Consider the following 21,968-nt stretch of genomic DNA (forward strand, 5'->3'; position numbering starts at 1 on the left):
CCAAATAAATGAGCTATTGATACATCTCAAGGACCTAGAAAAACAACAGCAAGCCAAATCCAAAACTAGTAGGAGAAAAGAAATAATTAAAACTAGTGAAGACAAAAAGTCTTTTTGTACATGTATTTGAGTTTTACTGCATTGTATATTTTTTCATTTGGTACACAAATAAATGTATTCTTCATAGTTTTATTCTTTTAACATGTGAACTATTAAACTTTACTCTGGTTCCTAACATTAAAAAAAAAAAAACTAGTGAAGAAATAAACAAAATTTAAACAATACAAAAGATCAGCAAAATGAAAAACTGTTTTTTTTTTAAATATATAAAATTGACACACCATTTTCCCAAGTAACCAAAAAAAAGGGAGAAGACTCAAATCAATAAAATCAGAGATGAAAAAGGGAATGTAACAATAGATACCATAGAAAAACAAAAAGAATCATCAGAAATTACTACGAAGAGCAGTATGCCAACAAATTAGGAAACCTAGAAGAAATGGTTAAATTCTTCGACACATACAGCCTACTAAATTGAGCCATAAAGACTTAGAAAATCTAAGCCAACTAATAACTAAGACAGAAATTGAACCAATAATAAAGACCCTCCCAGAAAAGAAAATATCCTCCCAGCAAAGACCAGATGGCTTCACTGCTGAATTCTACCATAAATTTAAAGAACTAACTCCACTTCTTCTTAAGCTATTCAAAGTAATTGCAAGGGAGGGAATCCTCCCCAACTCCTTCTATGAAGCCTGCATCTCCTAAATTCCTAAACCTGAAAAAGATAGAACAGAGAAAGAGAACTACAGACCAATTTCCTTGATGAACATAAATGTAAAAATCCTCATCAAAATACTAGCCAAATAAATCAAACAACACATCAGAAAGATCATTCACCCAGATCAAGTGGGATTTATCCTTGGTGTGCAGTGATGGTTCAACATTTGCAAATCCATCAATATCATATATCACATCAACAAATTGAATAACAAAAAGCATATGATTATCTCAATAGATGCAGAGAAATGTTTGATAAAATACAACACCTTTTCATGATGAAAATCTGAAGCAAATTGAGAACAGAAGGAACATTTCTCAACACAATCAAGATAATTTATTACAAATCCATGGCCAGCACCCTATTGATTGGGGAAAAGTTGAAAGCATTCCCACTGAGATCTGGAACCAGTCAAAGAGGTCTACTCTCACTATTGCTATTCAATATAGTCCTGGAAGTTTTAACTAGAACCACTAGGCAAGAAAAAGAAATCAAAGGGATATAAATTGGGAAGGAAGGCAACTATCCCTATTTGCAGATGACATGATTCTATACATATAGGGGATCCAAAAGACTCCACCAAGAGGTTATTGTAACTCATAGAATTTGGTAAAGTGGCAGGATATAAAGTCAACATGGAAAAATCAATAGCCTTTGTATATACAATAATGCCATAGCTGATCAAGAACTTCTAAGATCAATTCCTTGCGTAATAGCTACAAAAATATCAAATACTTTGGAATAAATTTAACCAAGGATGTCAAAGATCTTACAAGGAGAAATACAAAACATTAAAGAAAAAAATAGAAAAAGACACAAAAAAATGGAAAAACCTTCCATGTTCATGGATTGGAAGAATAAATATCATCAAAATGTCCATACTTCCAAAAGCAACTTACAGATTCAATGTGATACCAATCAAAATATCAAAAACATTCTTCTCAGATCTAGAAAATATGATGCTGAAATTCATGTAGAGACACAGAACACAAATAGCTAAAGCAATCTTATACAACAAAAACAAAGCTGGAGGTGTCACGATACCAGATTACAAAACATAGTACAGGGCAGTTATAATCAGAACAACCTGGTACTGGTTCAAAAGCAGATGGATAGATCAATGAAATGCCAGAAATCAACCCACACATCTACAACCAACTTATCTTTGACAAAGGAGCTAAAATCAATCCCTGGAGCAAGGATGGTCTCTTCAACAAATGGTGCTGGGAAAACTGGATCTCCACATGCAAGCATGAAACAAGTCCCCTACTTTACACCTTACACAAAAATCTACTCAAAATGGATTAAATACCTGAATTTATGACCCAATACCATGAAATTATTTGAGAAGACTGGGGAAACTCTGCTTAGGCAGAGTTCTCGGAAAGGACCCCAGAAGCACAGAAAATCAAAGCCAAAACTGAAAAATGGGATTACATCAAATTGAGAAGCTTCTCCTGCAAAGAAACACTCTGCAAAGTGAAGAGGCATCTGACACAATGGGAGAAATTGTTTGCAAACTATGTAACTGATAAAGGATTGATAACCAGTATATATAAAGAGCTCAAGAAACTCAGCAACAACAAAACAACCAATCCAGTTAAGAAATGGGCAAAGGACTTAAACAGGCATTCCTCAAAAGAGGAAATTGAAATGGCCTACAGACACGTGAAAAAATGCTCCAGATCACTAGCCATCAGGGAAATGCAAAAGCCATTATAATGTGGTCTTACCTCACCCTCCTTATAATGGCTTTCATACGGAAATCAACAAACTACATTGTTGACGGGAATGTAAACTGCTACAGCCAATGTGAAAGATTTATGGAAATACCTCAGAAATCTGAATATAAACCTACCATAAGACCCAGCCATCTCATTCCTGGGAATTTTCCCAATGCAAATAAAATCAGCATATGAAAAATTTATCTGTACTCCCATGTTTATTTCAGCTCAATTCACAATAGCTAAAATATGGAATCAACCCAAATGTCCATTAACTGAAGACTGGATAAAGAAATTATGGGATATGTACACCATGGAATACTACACAGTGGTAAAAATATGAAATCTGGTCATTTGCAACAAAATGGATGAAACTGCAGAACATCATACTTAATGAAATAAGCCATTCCCAAGGACAGATGCCATTTATTCTCCCTGATCTGTGATAATTAATAGGGCAGCTAAAAGGTAATCTATAATGTGAAATTGATACTTTGAGATGCAATGACTTTGAGCAGCTCTTGTTTTCACTGTTGAGGAAGTTTTTTTTTCATACAATTTCATGAAACTTTACTTAGTATAGAGTTAGTTGTATATGTATAAATTTAACTGAAAATAGAATTTAGTAAAAGACAAGAATGGGAATAGGAGAGGTAGGAGGAAGAAGGGTGTGAGTGGGTGCAAAGGGTGGGTAAGGTGGGAAGAATCACTATATACCTAAAGTTTTATTTAAGAAATGCATGAAGTTTGTATTCCTTAAATAAATGGTTTCTGGGGAAAAAAAAACCCAAGGGAAGCCAAGTTGGTGATCAGCTGAAATTCACTGGGCAAACTAGAAGAGCATGTTTCTTAAGTTCACTTGGCAGTTTTAATTCTTTTATTTACTGAGAGTAGATAGACTACTATTTTTAGCATTATCTATTATATATATCAATCATATCTATCTATAGATGAACAAACTTCTGAGGAATTTGATTTTTTTTAGAGTTAGTAACAGTTGTTTTCAAGTGATATTTATGTAGTTTTGATTGTGTAAGTAATATGAAAATAAAGTTAATATAATAAGCTCTTTAGCACTGTTGGTGCAAAGAAAGAGGTCTGAGCAACGGCCTTATTTACAAGGTCCATTGTCATTGTCATTTATTTAGACTCTAAAGTGCAGGTATTATAATATTGCTTTCCAGGCCTGGTCTCTGACCCTCTCCATATCCTATACAGAGTTAGCTGGTGTTGTAGTTTGCTCTAGATTCAAAGCCAGAAGGTGGCAGCCCATACCTGGAATCGAGCTTCTTATTTTTATTTAAGATTTTTTGTTTATTTGTTAGAGAAGTAGGGTTACAGACAGAGAAAAGGAGAAACAGAGAGGTAAAGAGAGGTAAAGTCTTCCATCCTCTGATTCAATCCCCAAAGGGCCACAACAGTCAGAGCTGGGCCAATCCCAAGCCAGGATCCAGAAGTTTCTTCTTGGTCTTCCATATGGGTACAGGGGCTCAAGCACTTGGGCCATCTTTTCTGCTGCCTTCCCAGGCCATAGCAGAGAACAATATCAGAAGATGGGCAGCCGGAACACGAACTGGTTCCCATACAGGGTGCCACGTAAGCCTACTTTGCCACTGTGCCAGCACCCTGGAATCCAGCTTCTGTGTCTTTCTGGAGAGTCTGCATGCTTCTTCTATATATTTGAGGATCTGAGTCTCCTCAATTCTGTTTCTTTAATGTATGAAATATCAGGGTACTTCAAAAAGTTCATGGAAAGAGGGAATGATAAGTTTATTTTAGTGCAAAAGTTTTTGAAATGCATGCAGGTTTTTTTTTTTTTTCATGATACACATTTTCCACGAAATTTTTGAAGACTTCCTCAAGCAACCAAAGGTTGTTATAAACAAAAATTAGCATCTATGATGTTGGGACATGGGGATTAAATTAAATTTTGGGGGAAACTTAATTTAGTGAATGAAAAGAAGGTGAATAATGTGCCAATTTCAAGTGTCAAAATGACCTCTGAAAAACACAGGAGGCACTATCTCCCTGTGATGGGACTAGGAAAGAAGTACTTGAGCCCCTGCATTCATGTGGGAGTCCCTGATGAAGCTTCTGGCTTTCACCTGTCACAGTCCCCCGGCTGTTGAGGCCATTTGGGGAGTGAACCAGTGGATGGAAGATTTCTGTTTCTCTCTTTTTCTCTGTAACTCTGCCTTTAAAATAAAAAATAAATCTTTAAAAAGAAAAATGAAAAGCACAAGAAATATCTGTCCTTGTAAATTTCTTATGTCATTTATTTTTTCTGAATTTCAAAACAAATATTTCTTAAATTTATGATCTTTAAGTTAGAATTTGGCCATATTTGTTTAAAATTAGATAATTACAATTAATTATTTCTTTATGTTACCTGACTTTAATTATCATATGGATTTTTTCTAAAAAGAAAAATTATTATGTCACTTATTAGGGGTGAAACCAGTAGACCTTTGGTGATTAGGCCAGTTAAGAATTCATGGAGCATCTATTGTGTTTCAGGCAGCATTGTAGACACGTGGACTATGGTTGGAGCAAAGTAGGCAAATGTCTTCATCTCATGAAGCTTGTTCTTTTTTTGGATTAAAATCATAACCAATAAATAATCTTATAATGCACCAGGTGGTGATAAGATCCAATTTAATATAAAGCAGGACAAGCATCTAAGGAGTGAATGGGGAATGGGAAGGAAATGCTATTTTAGGTAGCCTTGTCAGCCAAGACCACCAGGCTTATTGCATTAGCTTTCTAATTGGTCTCTTGCTTTTATGTTTGCTTCCTTAGTGTCTATCAAAGCAGCAGTCACTCAAAATAGCTTAGATCATATCTCTTGTTGGCTCAGAACCCTGCAACCACTTCTATTTAGAAGAAAGTTCACAGTCCTGCTCTTTGCCTCCAAGGCACCACTTCCTGATCCCATTTCCATTTGTTTACTGCACTCCAGGCATTTGTTGTTTCTGAACACAACAAGTAGGCCCCCACCCCAGGGACCTTCACACCGACTTTCTCTTCCACAAACTCTCCTTTTGTTGTAGCTCCTTCACTTCATTTGGTTTGCCTCCTAACTGCCCAGAGTGGCACCCATGACCATCTACCCAATGTAGTATGCTGCTATCAGGTTTTCTCTGTCTTCCTTGCGTGCTTTTCTCTTAAATTTAATTTTATGCATTTTAATCTTGAGAGAGAGGAAGAGGGAGAGGAGGAGGGAGAGGGAGAGGGAGAAGAGGGAGAGGGATGGGGTGGCTGATGAGAGAGAGAGAGAGAGAGAGAGAGAGAGGTATTTTCCATCTGCTGTCCTGTCTCATTCTGTTTTATTCCCCAAATGCCTGCAACAGGGCCAGGGCAAAACCAGGAATCTGGTACTCAATCCAAGTTTCACACTGGGTGCCAGGGACTCAAGAGCTGACCCATCATCTGCTGCCCCCCAGACTGTGCATTCACAGGAATCTGGGATTGGAAACAGGAGCTGAGACTTGAAACAGGCACTCTGACATGCAGTCTACCTGCTTAGTTGGGTGTATGGAAACACACGCACCATAAAAGCAGAGATTTGAGCCCTTTACTCATGGTTCTACCATCCACCCCGGAATATTGGCAACATAGCTCAAGAGCCTGATAGTTATCTGTGGAATGAATGAATGAAAGAATGAATGTGCTCTAAGGAGGGACTGCTGAATATTGGGGAGAAAATAACAGGCAGAAAAGCATCACCTTCTTGGGAGGTTTTAAAAGAGATCCCATGTTCGTGCTTTCCCATGATCCTAATTCTGTCTCCTGTTGTCCCCTAGTGTAACTGTTCTTCCTACTCCATTTCTGCATCATTGCTGATACTACAGAGAGTCTTTACCAATGAACACAAGTGCATACTATGGAGCTGCATATTCTAGATGGGAAATTTTTGTGATTACATTTCCAATTTCTAACATGTTTAAAATGGGTTGATTTGTGGTTGTGTTCTTTCTGTTTTTTTAACTGCAGCATCACCAAATGCCCCCAAACTTGGACCCATGGAGTTGACTGTTGTTATTATTGTGCCTGTTTGCCTGCTGTCCATAGCTGCCATGCTGACAGTATGGGCGTGCCAAGGACGACAGTGCACCTACAGAAGGAAAAAGAGACAGAATGTGGAGGAACCACTATCTGAGTGCAATCTGGTAAATGCTGGCAAAACCCTCAAAGATCTGATTTATGATGTGACTGCCTCTGGATCTGGCTCTGGTATGTGCTCCTTGTCCATTTTTGAGTCTCTTAATTGACAAAAACATTTTTAAACAAAAAACGGCCAGATACTATGAATCCCACAATCTGAAATGCTTAGTAGGTAGTACGTGGGAAACTCTGGTATGGCAACTTCTGCTAGGATTGATGAAGTAAAAAAACTGCTATGACATAAGAATTAAGTCTTCTCATTGCCTTTGTAGCTTGAGGCATTCAGATTCTCATTTTCAAACCGGTGAAGAATGCAGTGTCTCTTCTCTCATTCCTATCTTTCCCTGTTATGGCCAGTTATAATCACTGTTGCTTTCTTGGTAGTGTTTTATGGACACAAGGAAGTAAAAGTTACTGTATTTAAGGCATTGGGTTCTAGGGAAAAGACAGTAGTTGTGCAAAGTAATGTTCTTTGGGCACTTTTACTTGTAAAAGTTTTCAGAATCTGCCAGGGACCTTCTGAAGTGTGTGGAGTTAAGTGGGAATTGACCTGAAATTAAATTGAGAATAGGAGGGGTCTTCAACAAGTTTATGGAAAATATATAGTATGAAAAAACTATGCATGGATTTAAAGTTTTTTAACTTTTATTTAATGAATATAAATTTCTAAAGTACGGCTTATGGATTACAATGGCTTCCCCCCCATATCATCTCTCCCACCCGCATCCCTCCCCTTTCCCACTCCCTCTCCCCTTCCATTCACATGAGGATTCATTTTCGATTCTCTTTATATACAGAAGATCAGTTTAGCATATATTAAGTAAAGATTTCAACAGTTTGCTCCCACACAAACATAAAGTGAAAAATAATAGATGATTTTTTAAATGATGATGAAATCAGATCAGACCTATTGTCATGTTTAATCCCAGTGAGAGTCAAGTTGGGAATTGATAATTTCTTCTTCTTCTTTTTTTTTTTTTTACAGAGGATCAGTTTAGTATACATTAAGTAAAGATTTCAACAGTTTGTACCCCCATAGAAACACAAAGTGAAATATACTGTTTGAGTACTCATTATAGCATTAAGTCTCAATGTACAGCACATTAAGGACAGAGATCCTACATGAGGAGTAAGTGCACAGTGACTCCTGTTGTTGACTTTACAAATTGACACTCCTGTTTATGGCATCATTAATCTCCCTATGCACCAGTCATGAGTTTCCAAGGCTATGGAAGCCCCGTGAGTTCTCCGACTCTTATCTTGTTTAGACAAGGTCATAGTCAAAGTGGAGGTTCTCTCCTCCCTTCAGAGAAAGGTACCTCCTTCTTTGAAGACCTGTTCTTTTCCACTGGGATCTCACTCACAGAGATCTTTCATTTAGGGTTTTTTTTTTTGTTTTGTTTTTGTTTTTTTTTTTTGTTTTTTTTTTTTTTTGCCATAGTGTCTTGGCTTTCCATGCCTGAAATACTCTCATGGGCTTTTCAGCCAGATCCGAATGCCTTTAGGGCTGATTCTGAGGCCAGAGTGCTGTTTAGGACATCCACCATTCTATGAGTCTGCTGAGTATCTCGCTTCCCATGTTGGATCACTCTCCCCTTTATTTATTCTATCAGTTAGTATTAGCAGGTACTAGACTTGTTTATGTGCTTCCTTTGACTCTTAGTCCTTTCATTATGATCAATTGTGAACTGAAATTGATGACTTGGACTGGTGAGATGGCATTGGTACATGCCACCTTGATGGGATTAAATTGGAGTCCCCTGGTATGTTTCTAACTCTACCATTTGAGGCAAGAGCTTGAGCATGTCCCAAATTGTACATCTCTTCCCTCTCTTATTCCCACTCTTATGTTCAACAGGGATCACATTTCAGTTAAATTTCAACACTTAAGAATAACTGTGTATTAATTACAGAATTAAACCAGTCATATTAAGTAGAACAGACAAAAAAAACTACTAAGAGGGATAATGTATTAAATTGTTCATTAACAGTCAGGGCTATGCTGATCAAGTCAACGTTTCCCATAGTGTCCATTTCACTTCAACAGGTTTCCTTTTTGGTGTTCAGTCAGTTGTCACCGATCAGGGAGAACATATGGTATTTGTCCCTTTGGGACTGGCTTATTTCACTCAGCATGATGTGTTCCAGATTCCTCCATTTTGTTGCAAATGACTGGATTTCGTTGTTTCTTACTGCGGTATAGTATTCTAAAGAATACATATCCCATAATTTCTTTATCCAGTCTACCGTTGATGGGCATTTAGGTTGGTTCCAGGTCTTTGCTATTGTGAATTGAGCTGCAATAAACATTAGGGTGCAGACCGCTTTTTTGTTTGCCAATTTAAATTCCTTTGGGTAAATTCCAAGGAGTGGGATGGCTGGGTCGAACGGTAGGGTTATATTCAGGTTTCTGAGGAATCTCCAGACTGACTTCCATAGTGGCTTGACCAGTTTGCATTCCCACCAACAGTGGGTTAGTGTCCCTTTTTCCCCACATCCTCACCAGCATCTGTTGTTGGTAGATTTCTGCATGTGAGCCATTCTAAACGGGGTGAGATGAAACCTCATTGTGGTTTTGATTTGCATTTCCCTGATTGCTAGTGATCCCGGACATTTTTTCATGTGCCTGTTGGCCATTTGGATTTCCTCTTTTGAAAAATGTCTATTGAGGTTCTTGGCCCATCTCTTAAGTGGGTTGTTGGTTTTGTTTTTGTGGAGTTTCTTGATCTCTTTGTAGATTCTGGTTATTAACCCTTTATCTGTTGCATAGTTTGCAAATATTTTTTCCCATTCTGTCGGTTGTCTCTTCACTCTCCTGACTGTTTCTTTTGCAGTACAGAAACTTCTCAATTTGATGCAATCCCAATAGTTGATTTTGGCTTTGACTGCCTGTGCCTCCCGGGTCTTTTCCAGAAATTCTTTGCCTGTGCCAATATCTTGAAGGGATTCTCCAATGTTCTCTAATAACTTGATGGTGTCAGGTCGTAGGTTTAGGTCTTTAATCCATGTTGAGTGGATTTTTGTGTAAGGTGTAAGGTAGGGGTCTTGCTTCATGCTTCTGCACGTGGAAATCCAATTTTCCCAGCACCATTTATTGAATAGACTGTCCTTGCTCCAGGAATTAGTTTTAGATCCTTGATCAAATATAAGTTGGCTGTAGATGTTTGGGTTGATTTCTGGTGTTTCAATTCTGTTCCATTGGTCTATCCATCTGTTTCTGTACCAGTACCATGCTGTTTTGATTACAACTGCCCTGTAGTATGTCCTGAAATCTGGTATTGCTAAGCCTCTGGCTTTGTTTTTTGTTGTACAAGATTGCTTTAGCTATTCGAGGTCTCTTGTGCCTCCATATAAATTTCAGCACCATTTTTTCCAGATCTGAGAAGAAGGTCTTCGGTATCTTGATTGGGATTGCATTGAATCTATAAATTGCTTTTGGGAAAATGGACATTTTGATGATATTGATTCTTCCAATCCATGAGCATGGAAGATTTTTCCATTTCTTGGTATCCTCTTCTATTTCTTTCTTTAAGGTTTTGTAATTTTCATCGTAGAGATCTTTAACGTCCTTGGTTAAGTTTATTCCAAGGTATTTGATTGTTTTTGTAGCTATTGTGAATGGGATTGATCTTAGCAATTCTTCCTCAGCCATGTATATACAAAGGCTGTTGATTTTTGTGCATTGATTTTATACCCTGCTACTTTGCCAAACTCTTCTATGAGTTCCAATAGTCTCTTAGTAGAGTTCTTTGGGTCCCCTAAATACAGAATCATGTCATCTGCAAAGAGGGATAGTTTGAGTTCTTCCTTCCCAATTTGTATCCCTTTAATTTCTTTTTCTTGCCTAATAGCTCTGGCTAGAACCTCCAGAACTATATTGAATAGCAGTGGTGAGAGTGGGCATCCCTGTCTGGTACCAGATCTCAGTGGAAATGCTTCCAACTTTTCCCCATTCAATAGGATGTTGGCTGTGGGTTTTTCATAGATTGCTTTGATTGTATTGAGGAATGTTCCTTCCAAACCCAGTTTGCTTAGAGTTTTCATCATGAACGGGTGTTGTATTTTATCAAATGCTTTCTCGGCATCTATTGAGATAATCATATGGTTTTTCTTCTGCAGTCTGTTAATGTGGTGTATCACATTGATTGTCTTGCGCACATTAAACCATCCTTGCATACCAGGGATAAATCCCACTTGGTCTGGGTGGATGATCTTTCTGATGTGTTGTTGCATTCTATTGGCGAGAATTTTATTGAGGATTTTTGCATCTATGTTCATCAGGGATATTGGTCTGTAATTCTCTTTCAGTGCTGCATCTTTTTCCAGCTTAGGAATTAAGGTGATGCTGGCTTCATAGAAAGAATTTGGGAGGATTCCCTCTTCTTCAATTGTTCTGAATAGTTTGAGAAGAATTGGAGTTAGTTCTTCTTTAAAAGTCTGGTAGAATTCAGCAGTGAATCCATCTGGTCCTGGGCTTTTCTTTGTTGGGAGGGCCTTTATTACTGTTTCAATTTCTGTCTCAGTTATGGGTCTATTTAGGTTTTCGATGTCTTCCTGGTTCAATTTAGGTAGGTTGCATGTGTCCAGGAATCTATCCATTTCTGATAGATAGGTTTCCCTGTTTGCTGGCATACAAGTCCTTGTAGTAATTTCTGATGATTCTTTTTATTTCTGTGGTGTCTGTTGTTACGTTTCCTTTTTCACCTCTGATTTTATTGATTTGGGTCTTTTCTCTTCTTTTTTTAGTTGCTTGGGCCAATGGGGTGTCAATTTTGTTTATTTTTTCAAAAACCCAGCTCCTCGTTTGGCTGATTTTTTGTAATGTTTTTCTTGATTCAATCCTGTTGATTTCTTCTCTGATTTTAATTATTTCTCTTCTCCTACTAGATTTGGGTCTGGTTTGCTGTAGGTTTTCTAGATCCTTGAGGTGAATTGAAAGCTCATCTATTTGGTGCCTTTCCAATTTCTTGATGTAGGCACCTATTGATATAAACTTTCCTCTTAACACTGCTTTTGCTGCGTCCCATAAGTTTTGGTATGTTGTGCTGTTATCCTCATTTACTTCCAGAAAATTTTTGATTTCTCTTTTAATTTCTTCTATGACCCATTGTTCATTCAGGAGCATGTTGTTCAATCTCCATGTGTTTGCGTATGCTCTAGGGATTCCTGAGTTGCTAATTTCCAACTTCATTCCTTTATGGTCTGAGAAGCTGCATGGTAGGATTCTAATTCTTTTGAATTTGCTGAGACTTGCTTTATGGCCTAGTATGTGGTCAATCCTAGAGAAGGTTCCATGTACTGCTGAGAAGAATGTAAAATCTTTAGCTGTAGGATTGAAAGTTCTGTATATATCTGTTAGATCCATTTGGGCTATAGTGTCATTTAAATCTACTGCCTCCTTGTTGATCTTCTGTCCTGTTGATCTGTCTATTTCTGAGAGTGGAGTATTGAAGTCCCCCAGTACTATTGTATTGGGGTCTAAGTTTCCCTTTAAGTCCGTTAACAAATCTTTTAGATAAACTGGTGCCCTGTAGTTAGGTGCATATACATTGATAATTGTTATATCTTCTTGTTTTATTGATCCCTTAATCATTATATAGTGCCCCTCTTTGTCTCTCTTAACAGTTTTTGTGGTAAAGTTTATGTTGTCTGAAATTAAGATGGCTACGCCCGCTCTTTTTTCATTTCTGTTGGCATGGTATATCTTTTTCCAGCCTTTCACTTTCAGTCTGTATGGATCTTTGTTGGAAAGATGTGTTTCTTATAAGCAGCAAATAGATGGGTTTTGTTCCTTAATCCAATCAGCCAATCGGTGTCTTTCAATTGGACAGTTCAGGCCATTAACATTCAATGTGACTAATGAAAAGTGGTAACTTTGCCCTGCCATTTTCCCAAAGATATTCCTAATATATGCTTTGAACTTCCTGTGATCTTTTACTGGGAGATTTTCTTCCTTTACTTTCTTTTGTATTGATGGCCATGTTTCTGTGTTTCTGTGTGTAACACATCTTTAAGCATCTGTTGCAGGGCTGGACGAGTGGCGACAAATTCTTTCAATTTCTGTTTGCTATGAAAAGTCTTTATTTCTCCTTCATTCACAAATGATAGCTTTGTAGGATATAATATTCTGCGCTGACAGTTTTTCTCTCTTAGTACCTCGGCTATATCTTGCCATTCCCTCCTAGCTTGTAGAGTTTCTGATGAGAAGTCAGCTGTGAGTCTGATTGGAGATCCTCTGAGAGTAATCTGACGTTTCTCTCTTGCACATTTTACGATCTTTTCTTTATGTTTCACTGTGGAGAGTTTAATTACAACATGTCGTGTTGAGGATCTCTTTTGGTCGTGTTTATTAGGGGTTCTGTGAGCTTCCTGTACTAGGATTTCTCTGTCCTTCTCCAAACCTGGGAAATTTTCTGCTAATATCTCACTAAAAAGGCATTCTAATCCTTTCTCCCTCTCCATGCCTTCAGGAACTCCTAGAACCCGAATGTTGGGTTTTTTAATAGTATCCTGAAGATTCCCGACAATATTCTTTAGATTTCTAATTTCCTCTTCTTTTCTTTGGTCTGACTGTATCCTTTCCTGTGCTCTGTCTTCTAAGTCCAATATTCTCTCTTCTGCTTCACCCATTCTGTTTGTAAGGCTCTCTATTGTGTTTTTCATTTGATCTATTGAATTCTTCACTTCAGTCACTATCACAGTTTCCTGTTGTACTAGTTGTTTCGTTTCATTTTGATTACTCCTTAATATTTCATTTTCACGAGAGAGATTTTCTATCTTGTCCATTAAGGATTTCTGTAGTTCAAGAATTTGTTTTTGAGAACTTCTTAATGTTCTTATCAATTTTTTGAGATCTGCTTCTTGCATTTCTTCTATCTCATCATCTTCATAATCTTGAATTGGGGTGTCTTTTTCATTTGAGGGCGTCATGGTGACTTCCTTGTTTTTATTACCTTGGTTTTTGCGTTTGTTATTTGTCATATTGGAGATATTTGGTTTCTTCACTGTGGTGCTTTTTCTTGTTATACTATGACTCTAGATTAAGTGGACTATCTGTTTTTGATGGAGCCTTAGGGCTTGAGATGGTGTGGCCTGAGAGCTCTGTTTGGTGTGCCAAAGGTGACACTCCCAGGTTAGGCGTAGTAAATCTCTCTCTCTCTCTTTCTTTTTTTTTTTTGATTCAAAAGGGAAGTAATTCTGCACAGCTGAACGAAGTTGGAGGTAGTTAGCAGGCAAATGATATACCCACAGGAGCCAGAGATCGGAAGCTCTTTCCCAAGGACCACACAGGGAATCTGTTCTGCCCTCAGAGTGGGCTCAAATTCTCCTTCAGTCTCCCACTGGGTTGCCAAAGTTACGGAATTGTAGTGTCTCTGGAGAGTGCTCACGTAAATTCCGTGAGTTCTCTCCCCCACCGTCTCTTTTTTCACAGTCTCAGTTCAGTAGCACCACAAATTTACTAGGTCCTAATCTCCTGTTAATTCGCCCCGCCCAGAGTCAGGTTTTTCTGCTATGCTCAGGGCCGGTGCAGACCTGAGGTCACTCTGCTTATGACGTATGTCCAAGATGGCACCTGCTCTTTGTCTTGCTCACCCTTGAGAGGTGAGTGGAGAGAGAGAAACCCGTGTCCGTACTAGTCACCTTTTTTTTTTTTTTCTCTCTCTCTCTCTTCCAGTTAGCCTGGTGAACCCTCCCCCCCCCCGGGGGGTCATTCCCTCTAGTCTCCTCTCTCTGCTTGCCTGCCAGTGTCTCGGGCTATTGAGGTTCAGCTCACCTCGTGTTCCAGCGCTGGTGTGTTGAGTCTGCCTCTGGTGTCCCGAACTGTGGGCTCCCACGCTCTCCACGCAGGTCTGCTGTGAATCACGCGTTCCGGAAGAGTTTCTTCTGCTGTTTCCTCCCCTACTCTTCCTTGAACCTGCAGTATCTCCACTTTTATTAAACTATCTCTCCCCGGACTATCAGTGTGCTCCCTTCCTATTCCGCCATCTTGCCTCCTGCACTCTGGATTTAAAATTTTTGCTTCAAAATTAGTTAGTCTTAATGTTATATATATAAATATATATTTAAGATTTATTTATTTACTTTAAAGGCAGAGTTACAGAGAGAGAGAGAGAGGGAGAGAGAGACAGAAAGTGAGATGGAGAGGGGAAAGGAAGAGGGAGGGAGGGAGGGAGGAGGGAGGGAAAGGGAGGGAGTGGGAGGGAGCGAGGGAGGGAGGGAGAGAGAGAGAGAGAGATCTTCCATCTGCTGGTTTACTTCCTAAATGGCTGCAACAGCCAGAGCTGAGAAGATCAAAACCCAGGAGCCAGGAGCTTCTTCCAGGTCTGCCACGTGGGTACAGGGGCCTAAGGACTTCAGCAGTCTTCTGTTGCATTCCCAGGTGCATTAGCAGGGAGCTGAATTGGAAGTGGAGCAGGTAGGACTCAAATAGGCACCCATGTGGGATGCTGGCACTGCAGGCAGCTGCTTTACCTGCTATACCACAGTGCTGGCCCCATAATATATATATATTATGAATTATTATATATTATATATATTATTATATATGTTGTATATATTTATAATGTATATTATATATAATATATATAATGTTTATCAGAAAGAGAGTTAGATAAAGGGAGAGAAAGAAAGAAAGAGACATAATAAGATCTGTTGATTTACCTTTGAAGCGTTTATAACATCTGGAGTGGGACTAGACTGAAACCAGGAGCCAGGAACTCAATCTGGGTCTTCTACATGGGTTATAGGGACTCAAGAATATGAGCCATCCCCTGCTACCTCTCAGGGTACATATTAACAGGAAGTTGGAATCAGAAATGGAATGGAAGAGCCGGGGCTCAAACCAGGCACCCCTATACTGGATGCAAGTGTCCCAAGCAGTGACTTAACTGCTGCACCAAATGTCTGCCCTGTCTTCTTTTTAGATTATTCTGTGTTTTCTTATAGAAAGAAAGGAGTAAGCTCAGGCACAGATGATTTCTTTAAAGACAAATTCAAAAGAATTTTAGGCATTATTTTTCCAAAGCCAGTTGCACATGATTGGCAGTGACCTCTGGCTCAGAGTAACTGCTGGCCTCCTTGCCTTTGATAACCAGAGAGCAAGTCTATCTACAGCAAGGCTGCAGTCACAAAAGCTCACCTGTGGGGATGGAATTGGGTGAGTCTGCTTCCCCTGTGTGTCTCTTAATTGGTCAGTGATCCTAAACATGAAGCAGTTTTGTCAGATGTTGAGAAACAAAGAATTGTAAAGCTTATCCTTGACCTGGTCAGGGAAACTTTTCAAGGAGATATAAAGTTTGCAATGAAGGGAAATAGACTCATGCTTTACTGCACTCTTGCGGACAGCAGATTGTGTCTCCCATGGCTTCTAAGGGCCTGGGTAGGTTACTGTTTTCTTCTCGTAGCATGACAATTGTATTGGATGTTGACACCACAGAAAGGTGCCTGTCTATAAAACGGGCATCTGTTTTTACAATCCCTGGTCAAAAGTTGAGAATAAATCTACAGGGAGAGGCAAAGTCTATGTTTCTTGAAGTGACATCTCTTGGTGTATGCAAGAATTGCCAGACTTATTGTGGGGTTGTTTTGAAAGATGCAGAAGCAACTTTCATTGAATTTTACTGTCTCACCCTAATTGCTGCACTGAGTAGTTTATACATTCTGTGGTCTTTGTTCCTGGTCTGCACCATTGATTGTATGTTTGATCAATATGCAGTTGGAAAACATTGGTTTACCCAATTCTCTAACCATTTGTTATGTTGCTGCTGGTGGGGCTGTTGTTGGTGATGTTTTTGGGAGTGGATGCATGTGTATATGTGTGCAAAGTGGGGGTGGGGTAGAGAGAGGAATTGAGAGACTGAGATTGGTTTTAGCTTAATAATTGGGGGTGCAACGTGTAGTGTGTGGTCAATAATAAAACCGACTGCAGCCTACAAAAGCAATCCTTTTATGAGGCTCTAGTAGTCTTCCCCACAGGAAGGACTACAGTCAGGTGAGGAGCAGAGTTTAGACACAGGACCAGTGTTGCAGTCCCAGGTCTACCTCCTACCAGTGCTGTAGTTTTGGGCAAGTCTTCGATTACTATGGGACCTCAGATTTCCCTTCTCTAAATGTAAAGGTTGAATCAGATGATTTCAAAAGAGCTTTCTTGCTGGGGCTTTCTGACTAATTGTTATGACCCATAGCAGCAAATTTATAGTCTGCGCTTATTTAGCTGTAGTGGGTGGTTTCCATGAAGATGAGAACATCTGAATAAACAGTGGCTCATTTGAGGAACAGGGATCGAAACCCCCAGGAGCTCCAGGGCTGTTGCTATGAGGGTATCCCATATATCTGAGTACAATTAAAATAAATAAATTGACTCCCCAGAATAAATTCCTACTGTAACCTTCTAAACTAGTTTCCTCCTGATTATAATAGTAAAAAATACCTATTGTGGAAGTTACAAAAATGAGAAAGAAGAGTCACAATTCACCCTGATTTCACCAAATAGAGTATTTCACAGCAATAGATATGCCCTTTTCAGTCTTTTTTTGGGCACATATTTTGAATACCAAGATACACTTCTTTATATGTTTAAAATCTCAAGAATTGTTTTCATTTAATGATATAGCAAGGATAGGCATTTAGCCTGGTGATTAAGATACTGGTTGAGACATCTGTGTCCCACATCAGTGAGCCTGGGTTCAACAACCTGCTCTTGCTCCTGACTTGTTTTCTGTTGATGCAGACTCTGGGAGGCAGAGGGATGGCTTCAGTGGTTGGATTCCTGCCACCTACTTGGGGATTAGTTACAGACTGCCAGCTTTGGACTGGCGCAGCCCTGGCCAAGCCCCAGCCATTGTAGGCATTTGAAGAGTACAAGTGGATATTCTCTCTTTCACTCTCCTTTCTCAAATAAGTTTTTGAAAAAGCAGTATAGAAAAAGTATTTTCCCATGTCACTAAAGATACCTCTTTACAAAATGAATTATATGCATCAAAAGGAATATTATTCACCTATATAAAGGAAGTTTGAATTATGCTATTGCATTGATGAACTGTGGATATATTATGCATAACTATTGTGTGATTCCACCTATGAAATATTTAGAACTGGCGAATTCTTTGACAATAGTTGGGGGGGGATTGAGAAGAAGAGTTCTTATTTATTGGGAACAGTGTTTCTGTTTTGGTAATGGAAAAGTTTTGGAATAGATCATGGTGATGTTTATATAATATTGTGAATTTAAAATGCCACTGAATTGTAGTCTCAAAAATGTTTCAACTTTAAAAAGTTTATTTTTATATATGAATAAAATCATAATAAGAACAATTAACCAAGCAAAAGCTCTTCATGAGCAGCATCCTAGTGTCTCTAGGAAATCCATCCTAAGATTGGTAATATTTAGTACCTGACTGTGGTTGAGCATGTAATATGCTGCGTGCTGTGCTCGGTGCTGTGCTTGTTGATGCTGACGTCATCCTATGGCATAGGTAATATTATTCCCAGTTTTTCAGAGAAAGATGAAGCTCAGCGAGGTTAAATAATTTACTTGCCTTTGGTTGTCAGGTGGCAGAGCTGCAATTTGAACCCAGGCCCTTCTTATCTATGTTGTCCACTTCTGTATTATATTTCCCAATTTTTCTATCACCTGGCAATTTTCTTATTATTTCCTATAAATAATAATATATGAAACTCATTGACATAACTTTTTATTCACTTTGCATTTAATCTTTTTAAAAATATATTTATTTGAAAAGCAGAGTTACAGAGAGAGAAGAGAGAGAGAGGGAGAGAGAGAATCTTTCATCCACTGGTTCACTCCCCTAATGACTACAACGGCAGAGCTGAGTGGATCCAAAGCCAGGAGCCAGGAGATTCTTCTGGGTCTCCTATGTGGGTACAAGGGTCAAGCACTTGGGCCATTCTCTGCTGCTTTCCCAGACACCATAGCAGAGAGATGGATTGGATGTGGAATAGCCAGGACCCAAACCAGCGCCCATATGGGATGCTGGTGCTGCAGGCCTGGGCTTTAACACTCTGTGCCACAGCACCAGCCTCACACTAATTTAATATTAGTGCATGATGAAAATACTCAGTGAGTTTGAATTTATTTTCTCATATTTACAAAAATAGTTAACATATCTGCTCTTGCCGATATATTTCTAAGAAGTCCTGCAAACCTCTCTGATTTTCCTACAAAGCCCATTAGGTTACTAAATACATGAGGGGAAAAGATTTAGTTATTACTTAAAATACAATGTGTGGTTCTTGGTAAAACTGGGGAAGTAAAAGAATCATATGTGACTTTTTTTTTTTTTTTTTGACGGGCAGAGTGGACAGTGAGAGAGAGAGACAGAGAGAAAGGTCTTCCTTTTGCCGTTCGTTCACCCTCCAATGGCCGCCATGGCCGGTGCGTTGTGGCCGGCGCACTGCACTGATCTGATGGCAGGAGCCAGGTGCTTCTCCTGGTCTCCCATGGGGTGCAGGGCCCAAGCACTTGGGCCATCCTCCACTGCCTTCCCTGGCCACAGCAGAGAGCTGGCCTGGAAGAGGGGCAACCGGGACAGAATCCGGCGCCCTGACCGGGACTAGAACCCTGTGTGCCGGTGCCGCTAGGTGGAGGATTAGCCTATTGAGCCACGGCGTGGACATATGTGACTTTTTAAATAATTAAATAAAAATTTGCAAATGAAGAATAAAGTCCAGCAATCGAGTTAATAATGTTTTATGAAAAATAAGATTGAGACATAGAAACTCTCTCTCTTGTCTCTACCTCCCTCTGTAACTGTCATTCAAATAAATAAAAATATAGATCTTTAAAAATATTAAAGTAGTGTGATGCTTATTTCTTCAGAATCAGTAACACTATTGCTTAAAAGTGTTTGCTTAATATTGGTGCTTTAAAGTTTGCCTTTTAATGTGGAAATAGTGGTAAATATCACTGTTCTTTGTTTTTGGTCATCAATCTCACCTTTTCTTTGGTTAGGTCTTCCTCTGTTGGTTCAAAGAACAATTGCGAGGACAATTGTACTTCAGGAAATTGTGGGAAAAGGTAGATTTGGTGAGGTGTGGCATGGAAGATGGTGTGGGGAGGATGTGGCCGTCAAGATATTCTCCTCCAGGGATGAAAGATCTTGGTTTCGTGAGGCAGAAATTTACCAGACTGTTATGCTGCGACATGAAAACATCCTTGGCTTCATCGCTGCTGACAACAAAGGTATTTCCAAACTGATTGGGCTCAACAAGTAGAAGTGTTTTTTTTTTTTTTTTCTTTTCAGAAGAGAGTAAGTAATCTCTTGATTTTAATATAATTTCTATCATTGTCTAAGTTATTGAGGCATCCTCTTTTCCATAGGTAATTGTACATCACCATTCAATGAATCAGGGCAAGTGGGTGATATGAACTCATGATGATGCAATTGCTAGGATGATGCTTAAAATATTTGATGACTGGTATGGGGCAGGAACCAACCAGGCAGACCAGAACTCTAGAGTGGAGCTGAGTCTCGCAGAATGTGCTGTGCTGGGTTTCACCTCTTTAGTTGCTGCTGAGTCCTGGATTGCTCCGGAGGCTTCTTGGCGGTGGGGATGTTTGGGAGTCTCAGGTCAATGATCTCTTGTGTCACCTTCATCTTCTTGACTTTCTTCATCTGTTATGAGATTTACAGTTTCAATTTTTAGTGAAAAATGCCTCATACACTGATACGAAAGAGCAGGTGTAGCTACTGGCGTCACTCATTGAGAGACTGTGAATAAGGGTGAGTTTTATATGTGGTCAGTTCATTAGTGAGACTTATCATTTTATAATGACTTGTATATTAGGAAATTTTATCATTGCTTAGATTTGAAAATTAAATATTTGGATAACAAAGTGTTTTTGTATAAAGGAATTTGTTGGGAAGAGTTCTCAGCAAGTATTTAATATTTCCTTTTGCTGAGTGCCTGAACTGGTCAGGCCTGTCCAGTGTTATTATAGACACTTTATTACAAAAGCTAAAGCTAACTCTAGTGACTATAATACCTAGAGAAGTATTGGGTTAATTTTTTTCATGCTGGATGTCTTTTTCATAAACCCATTAGCTTTTTGTTAAATGAGATAAATTGTTTGATAATGTCTAGTAATTGTGTTTGGATCTTTATTTTTAAAGTTATTTATTTTGTTTGAAAGGCAGAGTTATGGAGAGGGAGAGGGAGAGGGAGAGGGAGAGAGAGAGAGAGAGAGAGAGAGAGAGAGAGAAAGATTTTCCATTCACTGGTTCACTCCCCAAATGGCCAGGAGCCAGGAACTGCTTCCAGGTCTTCCAGATGGGTGCATGGGAACAAGGTCTTGGACCATATTCCACTGCATTCCCAGGCACATTAGCAGGGATCTGGATCAGAAGGGTAGCACCTGGAACTCAAACCGGCACCTCTATGGGATGCTGGTGCTACAGGGGGCAGCTTAACCTGCTACACCACAGCACTGGCCCCATGTTTAGCTCTTAATATCAGCTTTTGGGGGAAATCATCAACTTCATATTTTGAAAATTGAATAGCATGAACATTCTTAAAATGTTAGAACTTTTTTGATAATAATAATAATTTGTATAAATTTGTTGTGTTTTGATTTTTATTGGTACATTATTATTTAAAAGCTCAGAGTAATTTACAGTACAACACTGAGCCTAAGTGCATCCCTCCAGAGTTTCTCTTGCAGTGTGGTTGATCTTGCCAGCAGGTATTGATTGGAGAGAATAATAAAGAAGTGGTTCAGTTATTATAATCACTGCCTCACAACTTACTATTTTTATGTGAGTAACTGTAACAGATTCTAATGTATCAACATCTTCATTGATTCATTGAGAAATTTTAATTTACTAACTTGGACTATAAGTGTTACTACTGAAGAAATTAACCTCGCTGTGTTAACAATACAGATGAAACACTGGTATTTGTTGAAAGCTTCTGGCTTTCTCTCAACTTTCATTTTTAACAACAAAATTATGTTTTCCTGCTAGATAATGGAACTTGGACTCAACTTTGGCTTGTATCTGAATATCATGAACAAGGCTCCTTATATGATTATTTGAATAGAAACATAGTGACAGTGGCTGGAATGATAAAACTGGCACTTTCAATAGCTAGTGGTCTGGCTCACCTCCATATGGAGATTGTTGGTACACAAGGTATGTATTTCTTTCATTTTTTACCTTGAATATGAAGACAGATCACCAGGCTGTATTTTAGTTTTTATAAACAATAATCAAATATTAAGAAAAATTAAAGGTATTTTATAAAACTGAAGGTTTTGTCATAATATAGCAACTTATATATAC

General features: G+C 38.8%; 1 protein-coding gene across 5 annotated transcripts in view; it reads left to right on the plus strand.

Moving 5' to 3' along the window:
- Positions 1–21,968, plus strand: part of ACVR1C (activin A receptor type 1C) — a 110,521-nt gene that overhangs the window by 66,407 nt on the left and 22,146 nt on the right. For 4 of the 5 annotated variants that reach the window (XM_089329129.1, XM_008258601.5, XM_089329131.1 and 1 more), the window contains exons 3-5: positions 6,499–6,738; positions 19,640–19,870; positions 21,651–21,818. In XM_089329129.1, coding sequence (XP_089185255.1) covers positions 6,499–6,738; positions 19,640–19,870; positions 21,651–21,818 — 639 coding nt within the window. The remainder of the gene's footprint in view (positions 1–6,498; positions 6,739–19,639; positions 19,871–21,650; positions 21,819–21,968) is intronic. The other variant, XM_051848603.3, reaches the window with a different exon arrangement.

The sequence above is a fragment of the Oryctolagus cuniculus genome, chromosome 3 (genome assembly GCF_051225735.1).
Source record: "Oryctolagus cuniculus isolate XC-2025 breed Fujian yellow rabbit chromosome 3, ASM5122573v1, whole genome shotgun sequence".
In the NCBI taxonomy this organism is placed as follows: Eukaryota; Metazoa; Chordata; class Mammalia; order Lagomorpha; family Leporidae; genus Oryctolagus; species Oryctolagus cuniculus.